Source organism: Daphnia carinata, chromosome 1 (assembly GCF_022539665.2).
Source record: "Daphnia carinata strain CSIRO-1 chromosome 1, CSIRO_AGI_Dcar_HiC_V3, whole genome shotgun sequence".
NCBI classification, from domain to species: Eukaryota; Metazoa; Arthropoda; class Branchiopoda; order Diplostraca; family Daphniidae; genus Daphnia; species Daphnia carinata.
Window position 1 is genome coordinate 11,940,593 of NC_081331.1, and position 23,679 is coordinate 11,964,271.

At 40.5% G+C, this 23,679-nt stretch overlaps 2 protein-coding genes and 1 long non-coding RNA gene across 3 annotated transcripts; 1 reads left to right on the plus strand and 2 right to left on the minus strand.

The window, feature by feature from the left end:
- LOC130691633 (uncharacterized) lies at positions 1-919 on the minus strand. Its single transcript, XR_009001283.2, has 4 exons — positions 847-919; positions 649-788; positions 395-578; positions 1-332 (listed from the first exon to the last, which is right to left on the minus strand). It is a non-coding gene; the product is annotated as an uncharacterized LOC130691633 (long non-coding RNA).
- A 1,125-nt stretch (positions 920-2,044) lies between these two features.
- Positions 2,045-6,506, minus strand: LOC130691426 (protein FAN-like). The gene is made up of 14 exons (XM_057514369.2): positions 6,351-6,506; positions 5,996-6,199; positions 5,628-5,925; positions 5,176-5,525; positions 4,886-5,110; positions 4,514-4,810; positions 4,302-4,429; positions 3,800-4,163; positions 3,521-3,711; positions 3,265-3,445; positions 3,093-3,181; positions 2,958-3,017; positions 2,703-2,808; positions 2,045-2,617 (listed from the first exon to the last, which is right to left on the minus strand). The coding sequence occupies exons 1-14, from the start codon at positions 6,362-6,364 to the stop codon at positions 2,395-2,397; spliced, it is 2,730 nt and encodes a 909-aa protein (XP_057370352.1). The 5' UTR covers positions 6,365-6,506; the 3' UTR covers positions 2,045-2,394.
- A 6,642-nt stretch (positions 6,507-13,148) lies between these two features.
- On the plus strand, positions 13,149-21,841 carry LOC130691022 (uncharacterized). Its single transcript, XM_057513923.1, has 6 exons — positions 13,149-13,786; positions 16,811-16,921; positions 17,034-17,276; positions 19,308-19,365; positions 19,524-19,735; positions 20,534-21,841. Exons 1-6 carry the CDS (start codon positions 13,253-13,255, stop codon positions 21,344-21,346), a joined length of 1,971 nt encoding a protein of 656 aa, XP_057369906.1. The 5' UTR covers positions 13,149-13,252; the 3' UTR covers positions 21,347-21,841.
- Positions 21,842-23,679: the final 1,838 nt, after the last annotated feature.

Here is a 23,679-nt window from a genome sequence, read left to right on the forward strand (position 1 = left end):
GTATGATGTTCATCGCTGCAATGCCAACGAAATGAAACATCTTTAGGGCCATTTAAGTACCTAGCTTCACCAACACTCTGAATGTAAAGGACAAGTTGTTCTTTAGCAAGAGAGGCAGAATTATTTTAGGCTTCTAGCTGTGACAGAACTATAAAGGATTGCTGTTACACAGGATTCATTCACACAAGATGGTACTTCTCATTAGACAATTTGCATACTCTATTACTTTACCTCATACCTTAATGGTAATGCACTTTCAGTGTTTTTCAACTGTAGGCTCACTCTTCCATCCTGTAACACTTTCAGACTTGACTTGATCCCCCACTAATATTCTGTGAATGCAAAATAATAGCATTAAAAATACTTTTTCAATAGACAAAAAACCGAAAAGTACCTAATTCATGTTTTATGTTGAACTCATGCTATTTCTGGGTTTCCGTACCACACCCATTTTCAGCCCAAATACGGTCCCACAATTGTTCACTTCCTTCGCTGCATGGACTTATTACTAACAATTCTTTTACTGCAGCACTAACAGAATTTAACTTTAACACACTGTCAGGTGGTAGACTGAATAACTAAACAATAAATAATTGTTTGTTAAAATTCTATACTTATTTTGAATTCTTATTTGAAACGTTTAGGTACCTGACTGTGTTCGCCTAATGCCAACTCATCCTCACGTTCAGTTAGGGAAGAGTTTTGAAAAACCTCCTTCACTGTTTGGAAACTGTTCCGTTCCAATTTGTTCTTTTCTCCTAGCTGAGCTTGTAGACTCAAAATTTGAGCTACAAAACACAAATGAATAAAAGCAAATAAATAGAATCATTACATATTAGGCCTTACCATCCTTAGCTTTGCTGTTATCTAATATTTTGGGTTGTTCCAATAATTGGGCCTACAGCTTCATAATTTGATCTAATAAACAATAATTAATAATTGAAAACCAATATAATAATGTTTATACTTACCATCCTTTTGTTGTATTATCTTATCCATTTTTCAATTGTTCCTCCAGCCACGCGTTATTCTCTCATCCACGTTACTGAACTAACTGCGAATGGCATCCAATGGACTGAAATTGCCTATGCCAGTAATAACGAGTCTAAGCGGTAGATGGCTACGTGTCGGAAAAAAAGAAAAAAGTGTGATTTTTTTTTTTTGTGAAATTTTTTTTTTTTTTGTGTAAAATGGATTGCCATAGGATATGCCCCAAATTGAATGCTGATTCGGGGAAAATTGCTATTTATTTCATGAAGTCAATCGTTTTTTAAATACACTGAATATTTAAACAATGCTAGCGCGCCTGTACGCTACAGCGCTAACGCGATGAAGCTGAAATCTATCTTTTTTGTCCATTATTTTTGTAACGGCTGGTTTAACAAGAAAACCAATCACAGAATAAAAATCAGTGTTCAATTTTGATTATACCCTGTGATTTTTGTCGAATTCTAAGAGTTGTCGTTTTTGGCCGATTTTGACAAAAGTAGGAAGGCTATTGCCTTCTCACTTTTTCACTTTTGGCCAAAATTTAAATTTCACTTAAGATACACGATTCCGATTCAGAATTGAATGCTGATCACGGAAATCAAGTTTATTTTCCAATTGACCTTATGGTTTTTAAACTAAACGTAAAAAACGAAAAAATAAAGAAAAGTCGGGCTTAAACATTTTAATTGGAAGTCAAATATACTACAAAATTTGACATTATACAACTTCTTTAGTGTAAAGAGATTACCTAGTCGGGCTCAAAATTTTTTACTCCAAAAACTCAACACAAAATTGAATGCTGATTCCGAGAAAATTGCTATTTTTTTCACTTAATCGATTGTGCAATACCTCGAATAATTGACACAATGCTAGCGCGCTAGTATGCTACAGCGCTAGCGCGATGAAGCAGAAATATGTCTTTTTTTGACTTAATTAAATACGTGGTATGTATATTTTTATGTGGTGGCATCGAGTAAATGGCTCATGTATTCTCGTCCAGGCGCTTGGAAACATTTAGCAATATCATTCTAGGGAATATAATCAACCCGATTCACTCCCTAACTAGGGCGAAATCCCGAGTCCCACTAAGTTGAATGTCAAGAGTTACGCAATTTAAAGATCAGTAGATGTTTTTATTACATGGACGTGGATGACATTAGTAACTAAATCTTACTAACATTCTATGTATTGGACGAATGTAATTCATCAAAATACTGGACGGGGAACAATGACTTTTCTTTTTCTTCCTATTGGCTTAAAATCAAACGCGATACTCATGACGTCGACGAGAGAGCTACATAGTTATATCATGGTGGATGATATTGGAATATATTTTTGCGTGCAATGGGTTGTAACAAAAGAGAAGGCGAAGGCAAGATTTCCTAAGGAACTCGGTGGTTCTTTTCAAGGGATGATTGCATCAGATCCCCAGAGGCATACACGGCCATCCTGACCGGCAGTCACCACAACCAAATCGTCCACAATTGGTGCAACAGCTATGCATGTCAGAGCTCCTGGGGCGTGAGCCTGGACCCTACGCACCACTTTGAAGGCAACCAAATCGAAGATTAACATTTCCCCACGGGCCGTACCCAATAGAATGGACAAACCGTCCCACGCTAAGCACCTAAGAAATAAACAGCGGTCCATTAGCTTCAACTACATATAGTTACAAGGTGCTCCCATAGCTTTAGTTTCAATACAAAAATTACCGGAAATCTTCGCGCTTATCGTCCGCCACCATTTCCTCACTTTTGGCCACTATTTGGGGTGGATCGATATCGACTTGAAACACTTGGAGTAAACCGTCATGGCCCACTATTATAAAATGAGAAATTTTAAAAGCGTATGAAAAAAAAAAGCTCTTTCCTTTTCATCGTCTAGTTAAGAAGCAATTATCCACTAGTTGAAGAAACAATTAACCATTTTTGAAAGCGCATCGAGATAGATAAGGAAAATAACTAAACCTGTCACCAGTTTTGAACCATCTGGACTGAATTTTACAGCGGACACCTCATTCATGTGACCTGGAGCAAAAATAAACTCCAAGTTAATAATATTTCTATGAAGACGAAAAAAGGTAATTCAATCGTTGGATTCACCAGGGAGAGCGTCAAGTGGCAGGCCAGTTGGAACTTCCCATAGAAGAACCTGACCCTCTTTAGTACCAGTAGCTAATTTCAATCCACCACTAGAAATCATCACAAGAAAGTTGCTTAAAATAGTTTGCATAACTTTAACTTGAAAAAAGCAAGGTTTTGCGTAGATCCATACGGATGGAAATCCAATGAGACGACCGACGAATCGTGTTCCAATTCCGCTATGAGATCGGTAGTTGGACGAAAGCGGAAATGAGAAGAACTACAAGTCCGGTGGACGCGCCATAATTTAACATTGCAGTCAGATGATCCTGAAGCCAAGATCACGTTACCATCTTTCTCATCCTTTCCAATTCCTATCAAAAAGAGTGTACCATATTACATGTACAACTGGTTAGGTAGCAGACATTTGTAAATTAACTGTTGCTTACCAAGGGCTGTAACATTGTCGTCATGAACTGTAGCGACGTTGTCCAGTCGACAGCAATCGATCTGATAGAGAGCGACTTCGTTTTGTAGCGTACCCAGGAGAAGGGCGTTTGATTCCGGAAGGCAGAGGCAAGCCGTTAATGGATTGGATTCTATCGGATTGACCGATAGAACTTGTGTTCTATTACGTAACCTGCGAAAAGAAGTAAATGTTTTAGTTCAGATGAGATACTATTCGTCCTTTGCGTGATTTAATAAAGGGAAAACGATGCGCGTGTTACTTGTAGACTTTTATGAATCCATCGAGGGACACGGAGACGGCTTGTACATCATCGTTTTGCGAATAAAAAGCTAATCCCGTCACCGATTTCTTATGCCCATGAAAAACCGTGTGAATGTGCAGATCACAGAGGCGACTCCGCGACCAAGATCTCGTTCGATTTTCGACTCCGTCTTCTTCCTCCCGTGAACCATTTTGTAAGTCTGGTGACGTCATCAGTGGCAACGGCGTGGGAATGAGCCCAGCAAATCGTGCAGGATGCGGCTTCGTAAACAGTTGTCGAGGGATTTGTCCGAATTCAAGAATTTGAATTTCATACATCAAGCGGGTGACAGGATCGATTACAGTACATAAATCCACGGAGCCTGCCATAGCACAGGTAATAAGTGTAGTAGTATTTAATATTAAATTTTCCGAAAATCCGCTAACACGCCTTCAATTGCTTATGCACTCGAACCCTATAAAGCGCCTCGCATCACGATTCGTACACCTACAGTTATTACCTTCGTAACAAAGTGGATGAAAGAGGTTTCGTGCTTCGACCGCTTTCGTTCCTCTCTGCAAGTGCCCGAATATTAAATCAATCCACAGGTGCAATTTTTTTGAAACGTGCTCCGACTCGAGAGCTTGCCTTCAATAAAATTAACAGAACCATAGATTAAGCAACGACAACTTTAAATAGCATGACAATTTTAAGTCAGCGGTGTTAGTTTACCGTAGTTTCATTATTAACTCTTGAGGGGATTTGGCCCATGGTGGAAGCTCTACATCTTGGACGGGACGGCCATCGGAGCTTCGATGGCCGAAATTAATATCCAAATAATTGACTAAAAATTCGCCTTCACCATCATAAAATTCCGGCACTAGCTCTTTATAGTCGGCCGCGCCATTCATAACGTTCTGCCATGTCTGTTGAAGGCTGTTAAACATGCGATCTGGGTGATCAAAGCGGCCTCCATGCAGACATAATACAAGTTGGGGATATTTTCTCGCCAAATAAAATAAAACAAACCTAAATAACATGCCCATAAAAGAAACTTTTGGAGAACAGTGGCAATAGAAGAACAATTAAAATTAAAGAACATACCCAGGTGCCATATAGTGTGAGCCGTATAAGAACCTTGGTTCTGGCATGTCATTAAAGCGTTCCAGCAACTGTTTAAGGCGGTTCGGATTCAAAGCACCGATTGGCAATGATAAGTCACGGTAAATAGATGGATCTTCTAAATCTAAATTGGCGCTGATGAAATCTTTCACAACCCAAGGGAAAACAGGATACTGGGTTAGGTCGTTAAAACTTCGGTCCGCAGCGCTATTTAAGAAATTAAAAAGGAAATCAATATACTCAGTTTTAATTGTGTACATTGAATCTTTTACCTATTTAGGAACAGTAAATAATCATAGTTGGAAAGAATGCCGTGCTGCCATTGCAATGTTGCAACATCGAGACCGATATTGGGCTTGTTATTGGATTCCAATCTTTTGAATAACTCATCGCACAAGCTCGTGCTGTCGAGCGCTAGGAACAGATATTTCGGGGAGCAATGTTCCTTGCAGTAAATTTCTAGAGCCGAATTTTGCAGCAGATACCGTCTTCTGGCAACGCGTTCTATATCCGAAGCAAGGCGTATCTTCATGACTGGCCAAGGTTCGCAGTTGTATGGCTGATAATATAGTCTGGCTGATGTCACTACTACCCTTCCTGGATTAGACACCAACGGAGAAACCTTGGCAGAAAAAGAAGTAAAATAAGCGAATAAGCAGAAGATTTTTTAAAAAGAGCTATAGGCAGAAAAAACATATAATGTTAAGAAAATATACTGTACAACCTGAATGACTTTTGCTTCAAACTGTACAGTTTCATGGAGATCTTCTAGCCAACAAGGATCAAATTGGACTCGTGCATGCCTTGAATGAATTATTGCCTCCATCATTTCTTGCTGTTCTTTTGGTGGCAAGGTTGATGCCCTGTGTAGCTGGCTCAAGCGATACAGGCACTCTTCACTAGTTGCATAGTGAAATGTGAATTTGAGTATGAAGGTCTTTTTTAAGAAAACATATGGTGCCATTATATTATTTGCCAACATTTCTGTAAGTTGGTTACATTGTATGGCAATAGAATCTTCTCTAACAAATTTACAAAAAAAAATCTATTAATTGTTGATTTTTTAATAGCATATGCTGTAAGAATTTTTACTCCTTGGAAACAGAACTACAGTAGCTCAAACTAATTTTAAGAATGGGGTATTTGGCATCTGCTGGTTCAAACATTGCTGATTTGGAACATAATCGCAAGCGGCCACGTTGGGATGGGATGCTACTGTCTTGTGTTGAACAGGTGTATGTTACACTAAAATCTTCAAAATAAATTTCTCCTGGCTCCAGTAGTAATAATGAAAACCTAAATGCAAATTCAAATAATACACAGTAAGAACATGGCATTTCCTTTTAAATTTGTTTTATTTGTTTAACAATTTATTTAAATGTTATTGCTATTTATTAGGATATTACCACTAATTAGCTAATGCGTAACTTAAACAATTTGAGCTGACCTTGAGGCAGGCATTTTTTACATCTACAATCAATGCATGAGGTAACAATTCACGGATGATAAAAAAACTAACAAAGGCTGGTATAATGTATTTGGTTTTTTACACTGTCGAGACTGAAGCTGTACTACTGGCCTAACGTCAGAGCAAACCAAACCAAAACATTAGACACGTGATGGTCCTCTCAAGAAGGAATTGGTAAACGGTGGACGTAGGCTGCGTGAATGACGACGGTAGTTTGTGGGAAGCCTCTGCGGACGTCATTTTGCGAACTATTTGGATTAGTTTATGGAAAACTATAGTTTTTGAACTATAGATCAAAAACAAAAAATAAAGTTGGTGCACTGACGGTATTTTTTGAACGGCTCGTTTCATGAGAAAACCAGTCATGGAATCAAAATCAGCGTTCAAGTTTATGAGTTTTTTCGAATTCAAGAGAAAACTATAGCCTTCTCACTTTTTCATTTTTGGACAAATTTTAAATTTGGCTTAAAATACATGATTTGGATTCAGAATTGAACGCTGATCACGGAAATCAAGTTTATTTTTCAATGGGCCTAATGGTTTTTAAACTAAACGTAAAAAACTAAAAAATAAGAAAAATCGGGCTTAATTATATGTTCGGTCTTAAAATCTTTTGCTCCAAAAACTGACATTCATCGGAATTGATGGAATGTCACAGGATATACTCAAAATTGTTTCCAAAAATGTTTCCAAGCGCCTGGACGAAAATACATGAGCCCTTTACACGATGCCACCACATTGTATACAACTTTTATTTATGCGGCTTGAGATTGAACCCGATAATAAAACCCACTAGCGTGTGAAATCGTGAAATGACAACCAACCAACAAAGAAATAAAAACAAAACAGTCAGATTTTACTATTGTTAAATTTCCTCTTGTTTCAGGTTTTTTTTTTGTTGTTATACTGCGTTGGTTGCATTGCTCACTTTTGTAGTAAAAAAATATTGCCTGGTTTGTTATCCCAAGATGTAGACAAAGACGTTGTCATTGTACAAGCAAAGATAGAAGGAAATCCTTTTTCGACGAGTGCATCTTCCGCCTGCATTGGGTTTCATCGCTTAGCAATTGCACACACGGCGGTGAGTGCGCTAGCTTACGAATTTGATGTTCCAGCACCTATGGAAAACACACAGCCCACTATCGGCCTTCATCCTCTCTGTCTCCAGGGACTGCGTATCCAGGATCAATATTTGCTTGCAATACCAAGAGAGAATGAGAAGTGTTTCGCCCCGCCCGGCAACCGACAACAACCGTAACGTATAGCGTTGGTGAGCTGCTTCCAGACAGTTCATTTTTCTTGTTCGTTCTATTTTTCTTTCATATTCTATTTTCAGACAAAAATCCTGTTCTTGAACCGTGAAGATTCATTATTGATAGAGCCCTTTTACGGATGAAAGTATCTGACAACGAGCTGATAGGAATAACGCTTGAATTGAACTGTAAACGACGAACAACACCTATCCATTCGAAGACAAAAAAGCCATTTATCGATAAACACCAACCAAAGCCGAGTAGAAGTAGAAAGTACAATATTACAGTCTTAGCTTGTCACCTGTTTCGGAGAGCCAAAAGTCGATGATACAAGCCTGTTCGATATCGTGCAGCTATTTTCGGGCGTCTAGATGCTAGAAATTCCCGGTATAGACAACGGACGGTCCTCTTTCATAATGTACTTTACTTTGTCATAAACACCATTTGTTGTCTAGTGGACATATTCGTTACTTTGTAAGTTTTTATTTTTATTGCACAGAGGAAAGGAAATAAACGACAGAGTCTGCCCGGCGCACAATCACATCAGTTGCATGATGCAATGACTCAGGAAAACGAGCATTCTTTGTACACATATAATACAGCATACATATGGCGTAAAGTGCACAGTAATGCAACAGAGCATCAGAAGAGGGTTGATCAAAAGAGTTCCATTCTTTCCCGTATGCCCTTGCACCGTCATACATCTTCTTGGTGGATTTTTATATAGGCTTCAAGGACGGCTAACAAATCGCCGGACTAAGAGCATCTGTGCAAGAAAAAGAGCAAGTAAAAAAAAGTTATAATGAAAAAAAAAAAAGAAATGTATAGTAAATACTGATGTAATAAACGCAGGAAATAAGGTCATCGAATGCTTTTATGTTGGCTATGGTATATTATTCGGCTTCTTTCCTCTTCACTCCGCGTTTTCTAAGGAAATAACTATTCATTTTCCGCCATCATTTGTTGTCTACTGCTGCTGCCCGTCATCGGGGCGAATGCAGAAAAATAACGAAAACGTATCGGTCGCCGGTTGTCGCTCCGCCATGTATTTATATCTGTGCAGCATTACGGCTATATTCGCGAAGGATTTAGCGGCCATCGTATTACATAGTAGTTGTACAGCGCAGTAGATGCAGTGCGCACCAGCTTAAACAGCGGGAGCCTTCAAGTTTGATCGATCATGCTAGAAGGGATTATATATTGGTGCTAAAGCTCTCGCCTCTCTCATTCTCCCCGCTCTCTCCTTCTCACACACACACACACACACACACACACACACACACACACACACACACACACACACACACACACACACACACACACACACACACACACACACACATATATACATTTTCTCCCTTTTTTCTTTCTAATAACCTTTTTGGGTTAGAAACACAACAAGGCACAACAAGGGGCCTCGGGTCGGATTACTCTATTACCTACACCCAGGCTGCCGTGTAAGAGAGGAATCCTGCCGACCGACGAATCCTTCTTCGTGACGCATGGTTCGCCATATTTCTTTCGTCCCTTCAAGTGAACGCGTTCGCTATGCTGTACGAACCACCATTTCAACAGCGCACATCCTTTTTCCTGTTCGTGGACCTGAAGCCATTTTCTTCATTTTCGTCTCTATTTGTTTGCCAGATTGCTTTTCAACAGAGCGGACCATCGAAATATATTACTGTTCATCACGACTTATTGAGTCGCTCCTAGAAGTGATGAAAAAAAGAATAAAAAAAGGCTGGAAATTTAAAAGGAAAAGAAAGGAGAATGAAGCGTGTCACGTGAATTCGCAGCACACGAGCATATCGCCGTTGTTCTTCGTCTTTCCTCTTGTCGTCAAAATCAAACACAACTATTGAAGTTTGACGAAAGCTGTCATTACTTTATGCGGTTACACTTATGCATAGATGGTCACGTTAAAGCCGAATCAAGTCCAATTTTAATGTACTGACATCAGAAATTTGTCCCACGCAAATAGCTGCTCTAAAGCTTGTGTTCCAGATTGATGACGTGTTTTCTCAGTAGGCTAAGGTAAAATTAGCCTCAGTACAAAGCACATGCACTCCAAAATTCAGCAAGGAAATGATTTCGTTTGATGTTGCATAAGGGATTGCCTTACCACTACAACGAAAGAGGCAAAAAGGAAGGAAGTTGCCGAGACAATCTGACGTCATGACGTAATGAAAAATGGCCGAGGCGTCTTCAAGATGTGTATAACTCAAACCGTCAGCGTTGGCTTTCGAAAATTAGTCCAGTTTATAAGAGACAGTGTCAGAGAGAAAAAAACATGTAAAGATGTGGAGTCAGTTCAGAGTTGTTTGTAGGGCCGCAAAGCTAACTCGTTATTCCCTTTGGTTTCAAGTTTGCTAATACCTTCAGGGAATTTTACCGAGGGGGCCAACAGAAGTCATTGCCATCATTAACTTTCTTGCGACTTGTTACCCAAAACATATTTCAACCCTTTTAGTTGTAACGCGTATCTAAAGCAGGGAACGCCTCTTTGCCAACTACAAGTTTTTAATGATCATTTCTGCAGCAATTGCCTCGTTATTTGGAGTGGAGAAGCAGATGTAGAATAACGTCCAAGAACACTGGGCTCATAAATTGTATCCTTGAATGGGGGTATATGGATTATGTTATGGTAAATAATTGTCAGTTCCACTTACTTCCAGTTTGAATGCGCTTTCAACTCATGCTGTCTGATGTCGCATTGCGAAATGGCTAGCTTCGCTCACAACCATAGCTAGGCCTGATATCGAATTACTTATTCATGGCTTCTTTTGCCTACATTACGCTAACGAAACATGAAAACAGACTTATAAAAGCAAAAGCTTCAAAACAAAAAGCAAATCCACATTTTTTTTTTGCATGCTAACCGCGTTACTTTTGCTGTTGGCAAGCCGATTACGGAACTTGTGTACAACGGGGAAAGCTTATCTTAATAGTGAAGGAAAAATAAAGTTTAGCAAAAAAAGGAAAATATCGCTTATCCACCATCCCACGTATTTTACGAAACAAGCTGAACGAAAACTTAGTTTTGGGAGACGTTCCTCCACATTCGTCATGCTTAGCGCCCGTTAGAAGTATAAATTAGGTAACGATATCAAGCATACCTTCTCGTACCAAGGGACTCTGGGCTCTAGGAGTAAAAAGCAACTTTCGAGTAATTCTAGTGAAAGCAGTTTTTTAAAGGCTTGTTTATACAATGGATTTTATTTACAAGTAATATACGGAAGAGGGAAGAAAAATATATTTGTTTTTAAAACTTGATGATTTAATTTATTCGAGGAATACCAAAGTGGTGCGTACAGGGAAAAAGTGTTGGAGAACATCGTGAAGGAGTTGCTGCTGAAAGACTAGTTAGAACGTTCGTATTCTTCATCACCTGTTTATACATATATACGCTTCTATGGTCAAAATCCATCAGACACCAAAGCTATCAATCGCCTAATCACTTGCATAATGTATTTTCCTCTTTCAAACTCCTTCCCCGTTTTCTTCTTTGACCAGTCTCTCATTCACTTACTTCTTACTTTATCAACTGGGTTCCAATAGACTATACGCTTCGTATGAAATCAAAGTTTGCCTATTCGTTTTTCATAAGATATTCAGAAGCCCCGGGACTGGATAAGAAAAAAAAAAACAATCGAACATTTCCGTTTTGCTTTCTGGTCATATTTTGTATTCTCATCCCCGTCCATTTTTATTAAAAAATATATTTTCGTTTACAGGCCAACAGATGAAACGTAAAGACCTCTATATTTTCATTTTAGACTTTTTTGACCGTCTTTTAAGGTGCATTCTGGATCGAAGGGCGCTTGCAAATTGAAGTAAAAAATTGTATTCTAGTCAAGATGAAAATGTGGCTGTGTAATCATTGCATTTGACAGAAAAAAAAGACGGATTACAAGCCAAGGCTGCGATTGAACCACCGATGTGGCCTGACGTAAACTGGAAATCAGATTTCCTCCGTCTTTATACATGGCTGTCTTTTTTCCGTTGGCGTTGTGTATAATCTGTTAAATATTTTTTACATAATCATTTTTTAGCTCTTTGAAATACATTTTTCAAGTTTTTACGAGGCAAGCGGCTGTATAGATTATGATATTTAACTGCTATGCGGGAGAACGGGATCTGTTATCTGATAAAAACTTGACGGCATCCTTAGCACTGGGTTATTTTCAAGCTGACTGTGCTACATCGGGCATCTAAAATTGGACGTCGTCCATTTTGTTGCGTCAATACACCACAACGATTAAAAATACAACGCTACGCTATGAAACCAAACCAAGCATTAGAACAATTTGGAGAAAAGTTTATTGCAAAGCAAAAAGTATATCCGTCACAAAGACATGCGTCCTCCATAGTAGTTCGTCCCCTTGCTAGTTCCACCAAAGTCGATTTGGAACGTATCATTCTTTCGCCTTTTCCCTTTTTTCTTCTTTCCCTGAAGCTTCAATTAAGCCGCGTTAAACTATTAATGGCTTTCTTTTCTTCTTTCTTTTCATTCCTAAAAAATGCATCGGAAACGGAAGTGCTCGAACAGTGAAGAGGAACGCAGTCACGTACGCATTGCACCAACGGCATATTTCTCGTTCTCGAGATTGTGACTAAGGATGCATGAGACGCGATCGGTGAACTGACAACAACTGAATTCGCATTCGATTGTGAATTTCTCTTGCACTGTCATTGCGGCATCTGATCCTGGTCTACCGCGCTCCTTCAAGTCTTTATAACATTATCAGCTGCATATCCGCTCTCCTTTTAGAAAGAATATTGATCTCTGGAGCCACTGATCAAACGGCGAAGAGTATTTGCAAAATAGGAGGCAAAATTGTTTCCCAGGAAATAAAAAATCTTTGAAAACGCGTACAACATATTAAACAATACGAAATGATTGAGTAACCAGAAAGCAAAAGTTAGAAGCCTAGTTACAGCTGAGCCTAAATTGTGAACTCAAACTCCGAGCAGGTGTTCGAACCCAATTTTTCACTACGGGTAGAGCCCGTTGTACAAGCTTTCTTCTTCCTATTATCGATTTTTCTTTTATTGCTACAACCTCTAAAAAAGGAAAAACCGATAACCAGCTAATGTTCCTTAACTTAGTTGGACACGCGAGATTTCTCTTTGGGTTTCGGGTCTTTGCGTCTGTCCTTGCACTCTATAGACCAGCTTGTCTACATAAAAATATCAGCAGAGAAGAGAAACATTACGCGTACTTACGTCAATGTCGGTAGTGCATGAAGTCATAATTTAGGGCGCGATTTTGTCAGTTGGAATGAAGCGGAGCTCTTTTATGCTCTTGGCTGAAAAAATACTGGGTTGTTTTTAATGCACTTTAGGCGAAGAGGGAAACAGCCAGCTGGGATCAACTTGTTGGTTGTACGCAGTCTCGTCGAGAACTCCCTCCTCCTTCTACACTGGGATTTCTAGTGTATAGGGGCAGAGCACGTTTTTCGCGCCGACGTCCGTCTATGTATGTAGCTCAAGGGAGGCGAGCCGCTCTTGCTTGTTCGTTGTGTACCGTTGCCATTGACGGTGCGATCTCCCATTCCGACCTCAGTGTCGTTTAAAGTTCCGGGCCACCCACCTGGCCGCTCTCTTGGCTCCGAATCCGCCAGCTCAATGGACGGAATGGCGGCCATGGATCGCTTAGAGGATTCCATTACCAGTCATACTCTACAGTTGAAAGAGTTCCTCGAGAAAGCCAACATTACCGACGACGATCTGGATTATTTTTTCAACTACACAGTTGTGCTGGTCCAAAAAACGGAAACCGTCACGTCGTCAACGATTGCTGGGCTGGATAGCGATGTCTCTGCCAGCAACGAGCCTGACCCGATGGACGGCGCGTACACTGGTTGCGGAATGGGTCTGCACAAACCTTCCGTCCACCTGGTTCATGGTATTTTGAGCCTCATCATCTGTCTTGCCGGTTGTCTAGCCAACATCGTTAATATCGTCGTGTTGAGTCGTCGAGAACTGAGACGCAACGCAATCAACCGCATCCTCTGCAGCTTGGCCGTCGCCGATTTCCTGCTAATGCTCGAATACATCCCATTTGCCTGTCACATGTATCTTTTTCCTGGAAGATCTCTTCAAACTCGCTATTCGTATTCCTGGGCCGTCTTCGTTCTCTTTCACGCCCATTTCACGCTGGTAAGAATACCGTGTCTAGCCTGTACATTTATACACACTCACACACCGTGTTATCTTTAAAATGCCGATCCTATTGGCATCTTTTATCGTCCCTTTGCTCATAAGACATGAACTATTGATGCTGTAAGTCCCACAAACAAGATTCAATAGCGTCTCGAACAAGGAACGGCTGTAATCGTTTTATTTCCTGTCCAGAAAGCTTTTTTTGCCCCCACAAATTGTTATCGGACTGAAAGAGTGGGAGCTACTCCAGATGGCAGACTGTGCTAAAAAAGCAGGCGCTGAAGACCTATTTACCACGTTTCTGAACGAACGTTTTCAACGTGAACTGCGTTTTCTGTGTACGTATTTTCAGAAACGGTAGAACTCAATAACACTTCGACTCGTATAGAACTTTTTTTTTCCCCTGTAACGCCCATCCGTACACTGCCGGTATTGCCTAGAGTAACAGAAAGGAAGGGGTGGGAAAGAGCCCTTGCATGATTAGAATTGCTTTTTTTTTGCGTTGACGCTTCATGTTCGTTGTATATTTTTATAGGCGTTATATACGTTTCGTTTATGTTATACGCAGCTATAGCGTCTATCCTTCTGCGTCAATATTTGAACGGCGTCAATCCACGAAGATTGCCTATTTCGACCGTCAAAAAAAGTTTTGTTCTTCTATGTACAGCTACCGCACTTGAGATTATCCAACTTTTTTTAGATGAAAAATTTGGGGATTTGTATGAAAGTTTACGTCGGTTAGACTACAAAGGAACATGTAGAACTCTAGTTATGGGTTCAGTTGTGCCTATTACTCTTTATACATTGTTGAGATCGACACGAACGTCGATTTGCGATAGTCTCGACGGAATAAACAATGAAAAACGAGCACACGCACCGTAACCAGTCGGAAACAACCTACGAAAAGGAGAAAAAAAGATCATTGAGCAAAAGTTCTTAGAAACAAAGGTTTTGTATTTTGAAGTTCAGGAGTCACTTGAGGTCCGCCTTGTTTTTTCTGTTCCGTTAAATCGTTTTTACACGTCTCTCTCTTCGAATGCTTGGTGCAGCGGAGGACGTGTAGTAGGTTCGAATCAAGATTCAACTTGGAGAGGCAGATTTCAATCAACCCGCCATTACTTATTCGGATTTTTCTTTTTTTTTTTTTTTTTGCTGATTTGACAGTCCAAAGGCGAGAAGGAAAAAAAAAATACAAGGACAACCCTTTGTAGGCAAAAAAAAACAATTCTTATTCGACTCTAAGCTCAGTCACTTCTGCGTCAACCATTTCTCGATTTCGGCAGATCAAAGATTCACTCCTCTATCGGCTATATCGTCGGAGACGTAACGTTTCGTCTCAACTTTACAATACTAAATTATGCTTTCCCCTGTGGCCAAGAACGTCCTATGGCCCGTTCCAGCTGTCGGCACATTTTTTTTTTTAACGCTATTTTCAAGTGCATTCAAGAAAATGGATGTTTTCAGAATGAAATGCTGGAAAGAATTGTCTACAACGACAATTTTTTCTGAATCTTAAAGTCGACGCTGACACGGTGTTATTCAAAATCGAAGATAGGACTCGCATACGTATATGTGCCACAATGGGATCTGTGCAGACACCATCTGACTGTGCTATGCAATCAACGAAGTAGACGTGGCTGAAATTTAGCAGAATCCAAGACAAAATTGACTAACAGACGGAATACTATGCTGGCCTATAGAAACGAACGAAACCTTTCTTTCTAACATCCGATTGCTACGCATTTACCAACAATAGTTGTGGCTTCACTTTTCATCGTATCATTCTGATATGTCATGTAATTTGTTCCATCACTTCACCCAATCTCATGGTTTTAACGACTCGTGCCTTTTATCTCCTTTTCACTGCAATCATCATGCGTTGATTTTCCCCAAATCTCTAGCGAATCATTAAGCTGTCGTGACGTTCAAGGAACAAAGAAAAACGAAGGTAAAGACGGTCTACAGCTTTCATTGCGTTCTATGCATCAGCAATCAATCGAGGAGGAAATTCATTATAGATAATGATTTTTCTTCTCTTTACCAGAAAACTTGAATTGACAGCACAGTGCCATCTTAAAAGGAGTGAGCACGAAACGATGGCACAATCTCTTCGATAACGTCATATAATGATGCAACGTCAGTCAACGCAAGACTGCAGCGAATCCCCCCAACGCTTGTTTACCATATTGCATCGTTGAGCCAATAGCTGACATGCAAAAAAAAAAAAACAATCAAAACAATTCCACACAGTATTGATTTAACTTTTTCACGAGTATTTCCCTACCTCTATCCCTATCCGATGAAGTGGCAAAAAAACAACAGGGAAAAACTTCAGAATAGTATACACAAAACCTTTGGTTCTATCTGGCTTTGCCAAAGTAAATAAGGCAATGCCGATGTAATCCTACCAACTACGGAGGATCGGCATGTACCGATGATACTCAAATGTAGCTAATATGCTCCATTGTATCTTTCATTTCACTTTGAGATGCATGTTGTACTTTCTTTGTGTTTTTCATATCTTTTCATTCCCAATCATAGCCTTATTCATTTTCATTGTGTCAGACGTACATATTTTCTCTTTCGTTCGCCAGCTATAGCGTTTTGTCTTTGTTTTCTAAACAAGAACAGCGTGCCACGTTCACCACTTTGTGTGGATCTTCAGTAAGGGGACACGCGATGGCACATAAAAGAAAGGTTTTACCGGATGCGAAACAAATTACTTTTGCTACACGGTAAGAAATGGACCAGGCTATTGACTCTCGGAGCTGTTTGATGCCGTTTCACGGAAGTGACAAACGTGATTGGTTGATTGATGGCTCAGACAAGAGGCAAAGTTAATTGCGTCGCCGCCTTTAAAAAAAAAAAGATTTTCTTTGACTTCCTAGTTTCTGATGTGACATGATCCGGCTTTGCACTTAATTGAAAAATTTCAATATTCTTTTAATTTATTTTTCGAAATTTATTTTCTCGGCTGTGTTGGGTCTACGCTACAATGGCATGGAATATTCACTAACGCAGGTGGCGCACACAGTATCGATTTGGCTGACTCTGTCGCTCGCCTTCTGGCGCTACGAAGTACTGAAAAACGGAAGGCACCAACGTCGTAAAAACGGACGTCGTTGTCACCAGGTACGAAATTGCAAAAAAAAAAATAGAACAAAAAAAAGCAAAAGCTCATTTATGTTTTCAATTTGCTGGGATTTACTTCCTGTTTTTCATGCATGTTCACGGTTAATGGCAGGAGCGCTGTACGCGAACCATCGCCATGGCTTACATTGGTTCCGTCTTACTTTGCATACCATCGTTTATCACCTTCGGCATACAGTCGGAGCCAATCAAAAACAATGATTTTACGAATAACCAAACCTTATCAAAAGCTTCTTCATGGGGATCGTCTACCTCACAGCCACTGCAGCCTGACGTCGTCATATACAAAGTGGATTTGAACCGCATCGCCAAAAACCACGATGGCATCATTCACAAGGTACAGCTTGCAGTAAAAAATCTTGTTACTTCGTCTCGGAAACAAACAATGAGCCTTACAACGAATACGTGTATTGCTGCGGCTATGCATGTTGGCCTATTAGAGGCATTGTATAACGAAAAACGATAGTTTGACGTCAATCCTCATATTACGGGCCTCTGTTTGGCATCTGTTTACGGTTTTCCCATGTAACACAAGTGCCTCCAAGGAATATCTATAACTTCATTCTTCCAATCGCTTTGGAATTTATCTTATTAATTTGGATACCTGACTAAAGTTTCATCATGCAGATTCGAATTTTATATTGTCGGAACAGCTGAACAGACGTCAACACAAGAATTCAAAGAACATTCTTCGTTTGTTCTCGCGTACCATTGAGCTATGCTACGTCAATGCAAGAGCATTCGCACAACGGCCTTTTTCTTTTTTTTTTTGTTTTGGTCGTCTTATATTATCTGTTTTACAAGCTTAAATTAAAAATGTTTCAACGAGTGCGAGTTCAGCGTCCACATTTAAAAGCCATTATGCTTCTACTACTATATAATTCATTCTTTTTTTAGCAAGGATGAATTTAAACACAGCGCATACGCACCAGGTGAATTTTAGATACCACTATGCACTACAAAGTAGACATAAATTAATTCTCCGTTGCTGTGCAGTAGTCTGCAGAAGCCGGCTTTAGTCTTGAACTATAGGAAACAAAGTTGGAAAAGAGAGCAACGGGAAATTGATTATTTATGGCCATATCCTCCGTGTATATGTTAAATAAAACGTTAAATTCAGTGTAATCTCAGCGTTTTCAATCGAAAACCGAATACCCTTCAACATAAAAATGGCATTAAAAACCTGTCAAAAAATGAATAATCCCACTTCGTTGATAGATACGTTAGAGAAAGGATAGCTGAAGCTTTGAGTACTTACTCTATGACTCATGTTCCAAGCCCTCATACAGGCACTGATCTACCAAATCCCCCCGTCTCTCGTCTTGTTATTCCATTTAGTAGTAGTAATGCTTCGCACCGTTATTGATATCATTGTCATTTGACAAATTAATCTTCTCGTTTGATACAGCGCGGCCTCGTGTTTCATCCTTTCCGAATTCCCATTAATTGTTGAACTAGATGCTTCTAAACATCAGCACTGGCAACAGATTCTAACCAGCTAGCTCTCATTCCTATATGTAATATAAACTAAATTTGGGAAAGAGCTAGCCTATTCCAAGCAACCTAATAAGGAGGCCAGCCTGTGATGCTTTTGCTACTTCATTGACGTACAAGCAAAAATTGCGCCTACGGAGTTAGACATGTATAGCGCATTTGGAACAACTTTGCTGTAGGATGCCCTGTACAAGGAATTGCGGGCTTCTCCATTTATGTACGTCTTTAGTAGCGCACATATCAAACAGAAATCGTCTTTCATCTGACCCACCAGTTCGCCCGTCAACCTTTTCGTAAGACGTCATATTTTTTGCAATCTAATTATATATGGATCGATATTAAGCGACACGCTCTATATCTCCCTCTCTTTACTTATTATTAGTGTGACGTTCACGGGGAGCACATAGCGCAGAAGGTACAAAATATATTTCTCTCTTGAAGCAAATTAACCATTCGATGTGGGACGCTGCAGCGTGAGTTGAAAAGAAAGAAGCGGACACGCCAGAAAAAAATAATAGAGCCCTCCTAAAGGGTGATTGGTGAGAGAGCCATTATAAAATAATCGTGGCCCTGAATAAATGAGCGATGGACGAAAGGGATCAGCGGACCTCCAGTCCAATTGAAAAATAAATTCTCGTAAAATATCAGTTGCTCGTTGAACCTAATTGGTTTCCACAGTTTTGGCAAATTAGTGGTAAGAGTCGTCGTGCGAGAGAGTATATCTGCGTATTGATTCATCACGGAACAACAGGTCTTTCTTGAATAACGAAACGTTAGAGAATCGGCAAAAAACTGTCGCGTGCGAGCTGAATGCATTCTCCAATGCACGCTGATCTTTTCATTAAAAGATAACGTATTCCATTGTTAATTTCAGGCCCATTTGTGGGCGTACTCGGTCGTCATGAAACTGGGACCTTGTCTGGTGTTGACGGGTAAGTGTTGAAATGAAATTCGCGTGTGTTTTCACTGTCACATTTCCGACTGTCGCTATACGCTCTGAAATAGTGAGTAAAAAAACGAGAAAAGCGAGCGATGCAATATTTTATTATTCGTGTTCGTAACTGACAGTTTCCTGTTTGTGCGAAATCAGTGCTGACTTGCTGGCTGGTGCGAAGACTTTGGGAAGCTGAAAGACATCACCAGTCACTGACTGCCAAACTAAACAATGACGGCCGCGAACACCAGCGTCAAGAGCAACACCCACAACAACAACAACATCAGCATCAACAACAGGGACCAATGCCGATACAGCCGAAACCAGTTACTCCGTTGCTACGGACCCGTCATGAAAACGTCAACCAAGTCAGTTTTGTTTTTTTCTTCACACTCCTTTGTGATGTAGTACCCTAAGCCAATGGGATCTGTTTGTATTGAACAAAACTACAAAATCTAACGTGATGTACGTATATATACAGTATAACTTTGTGGTTGGCAACTTCCCGCTTCGCGAGTCGTGACACGAATATTTGGAAACAACGCAATCATTGCTATCGTATAGCTACTTAGCGTTGCCTGCAAACCCTAACTCGATTTTGGAGGATGCCCGTCGTACGTCAGTTGATTCAATTACTTTTTTCTGATGACGACGCTCGCCAACTTTGTTTGGCCAAGAATAGTTGCAATCTCGAGGTAGAATTAGCGTTTACCAAACGCAATCTCACGAAAAAGAGCTCGTTTTAATATCACCCCCCTGTTGGTTGAAACGGGAGACAGCCAAGAAATATTTGAACCGAAAACAGAATGATTGATTTCCTTTCTCGTGAAGCTGCGCTCCTTTTTCGAAATATTTAAAATTCACTCTAGATTAAACAAACATTTCATCATTTTTCGTCATATTGGAACTCGATTGTGTCTTTGTTTAACCCGCACTTTTAGCGCATTGAAAAACATAAGAATAGCGAATTCAACAAACGACGAATTGGGAGTGTCTCGTGACGGTTTCAACTGCGTACGTGCCATTACTTGCTTGCGTGTGGGAAACAAAGAAAGCTACGCCGTATCACATCGACGAATGCATGATATCTAAGAACAAAAATAAAATATCAACCGTTCCGTAACTTGATTTATTATTTTATCCCTTTGAATGTTACCGGCATGCAGATCAGCCTGACTCAGCAACTGGAGATGAGGCAACTCAACTCGGACATGAATCGTGATGCGGGTGTCCAGATCATAGTAACAGAAGCTGCGATCGCCGACAATATCGAACCGTCTAGCGACACCCGCATCGTGAAACGTCCCTCGCTGACGGCGATCACATTGAGCAGTGGCGATGCCCTACGAAATCGTCAATCAGAACTTGTTATTCCGAGCCGCCATCGTCGCAAACTTTCGGTGGTAGAGTTTAGCAGCATCGTTATGTCGACTGCTTCGACTTGTTGTGATCGTGAGGACGGTGGTGTGAAAACGGATGCCGAATCTGAAGCAGCGACGGTCGTCGATAACGAAGAGACTGTGCTGGATGCATCAGCGGCGCCACACTCTCACGTGACTACCCTAAATTCAACCAAATCGTTGCGGCACAAACATCAAACGGATAGAACAACGCGCATGTTAGTGGCCGTATTGGTTCTCTTCCTAGTGACGGAAATCCCGCAAGGAGTGATGGCGCTGCTAAGCGGTGTTCTCGGACGTCAATTTTTCATCAAATGTTATTCGACCGGCATGGGGGAAATCCTGGATCTGCTTGCACTGCTCAATTCGGCAATCAACTTCCTGTTATATTGTTCGATGAGCCGTCAATTCCGCCGAGCTGCCCGCTCTCAATTCCGGCGATTTTTTGGCACAATGACGGGCGGAAACGACTGTCACGGTGGCTCACCAGTCGACTGCTTCTTTCGGCCCAAGCTCCTGACTCAACCACTACCCATCAACATTTCACCATCCAATCCGACTAGATGCACCCAGCTTTAAATCATTATTCAAGCACTGTAATTTTGCCCATGCCTAATGCCATCGTATTGTCTAATGTGTTCATATTATTTGAAGAGAATGGGCCATTTTTATTTGCTGTTAATGCAATTTTCATTGTTGTAAACAAATGAAAAAGACAAAACTTATCATTAAAATGGGAAACATCTTGATCAATCAGGTTACTGTTCATAGACAGAAGTATTCTTACAACCAGCGAGCGGTTTTAATTGCTTAAAAGAAGAAAATTTGGTAATGGTAAAAAAATTCTACCATTTTTGTCTCGTATTGATTTCTTTTTTTTTATCGTCTTACTGCTTTTAGAAATAAAACGCAGTGGTCCAAGGCCTGAATGGGGTATGAGACGCTAATGTCATTTTTATAAAAGACGTGAAGGAATAAGAAATAACTGAAAAAGATGACCAGCATAACAGAGTACACTATACCATTATGATCTGCTGAAAAAGCATGCGTGAATGTGTTTGGAGCAATTGACATATAACCGTGAATGAATTGCGTGAATGCGCAACAATTATTACGTATTTAACTGATTTTTACAAATAAATAAATACAATATTTGGCAAAATTATCTTATTGCATTGCAACGTCTTCAATTGGAAAGGCACCATTTGAATGAGTAAAACTCAAGCAACTCGATTACAACGAGTCCTACTATTCCGCGTACGCCCCATGCGAAATGACAAACTCAAGTTGATTACAGAAGCGTTATAATGGCAACCTGTATACGTCTGTTAATAGAGACTGGGTGTAGGTTGATCAACTGAACATTGTATTCTTAATATAGGGGTCTAACTAATCAGTACAAGCAATCTCAAACTTGTGTGTACACCGAATTTCCTCCGTGTATTTTTCTGCACGTCCCCGTCCCGTCTTTACAGTCTCAAGTGCTGATTCGCCCAGTCGAGGGAATACTACAAGAGAGGCAAAGAAAAGAAACGAAGATGAATCGGAATGATGATGACGGGAGATGGCGGCAAATCGAACGGAAACTTGGCGATAAGGAGTAGCGGAAATCTCATTACGAGCCCTTCTCTTGCCCAGCAGGCTCTTCTACAAAGTCTCATCCGCTACGTTCCACCACATTCCATCCAATGGTCCGCTGAAAAGCCTTCGGCTGTCACAGATTGCGATACACCGAAACGCAAGTTGCTCGTTATTTCCGTTGATTATCTGATTGACAGCCGATAATCGGCCGTCGTACGTATTGGCACAAACACTAACGCTGATAGCGTAATCAGGGTTATGTTTACATGGCTGCAGAAATGATAGAACAATTACCGTTCAACATCTGGTTGGGTATTGAAAGAAAGTATGTACAACGTATGTGTTTTCCTAATTTACATAACTGTAAAAGAAAAGAGTGCTTGTCGATTAAAGATGTCCCCGTTCATACGCCAGAGGGTACACAAAGGCTTACAAAAATTTACCCAGTGGCACCGAAGTATGTCATCATAATGTACTAAGCAGAGAAAAAGAGTTGGGAGAATGCGACCCTGGCGATTCTTTATCCGCTTTGTTTTCCATTTTGCATAAGCTCCATGTGCGGTAAGAAAAATCAATGGACGAAATATCTCTGTATGTTTTCGTGAGTGTTCTGTGTTTAGGAAGGAAGCCGAACGACGCGCCTGCGTCATGACGTTACGTCGCCATTAAAGCCATTCTGAAAAGGAGAGGGAAAAAAAGGAAGACTTGCGTACTACGAACGTGAGCGTTCGTTTCCAATCTATGTCCCGTCTGCTTCTCTCTCTCTCTCTACCGCCTAGGTGGTCGTGACATTGGCAAGGTTTGCGTTACTTTGTTCCTACTTCATCATCGCTGAGTTGCTTTACTTCAGAGCAGATCACTTTTCTTTCTCGCAGTGGCCTAGGTTTTTATATGACATCACCATTCGTCGACGTTCTTACAACGAGTCATCCACTTGATCACTCGACTCGTCCACTAGTTTCCATACAAAAGCAAAAGTGACAAAAAGGGAGGAACCGCTTCTCAACAGCGTGATCAGTTGTTGTGTTGTTGTTCGTGAATCACTTGAATCAATCTACAGTACGCACCGTCTGGATGTGGCAACCCAAAAAAACGGAAATCATAATTGAACAAGGTGAATCAGACAAGAATTGTGTGCAAAAAAGAAAGGCTGTTGAACTGCTTGGTAAATGAGGAAAATGTCGATTGATACGGTGGGGAAGTCATGTAGAAAGCAACCATCGTCTTGGTGAACCATGGCCGCCGCCATCAACCCACAAGGGCCAGCTGCTGGGGCGCTGCTTCCGCCGCCAATGCTGCTCAACAACGCTCCGTATCCTACCAACGCTTCT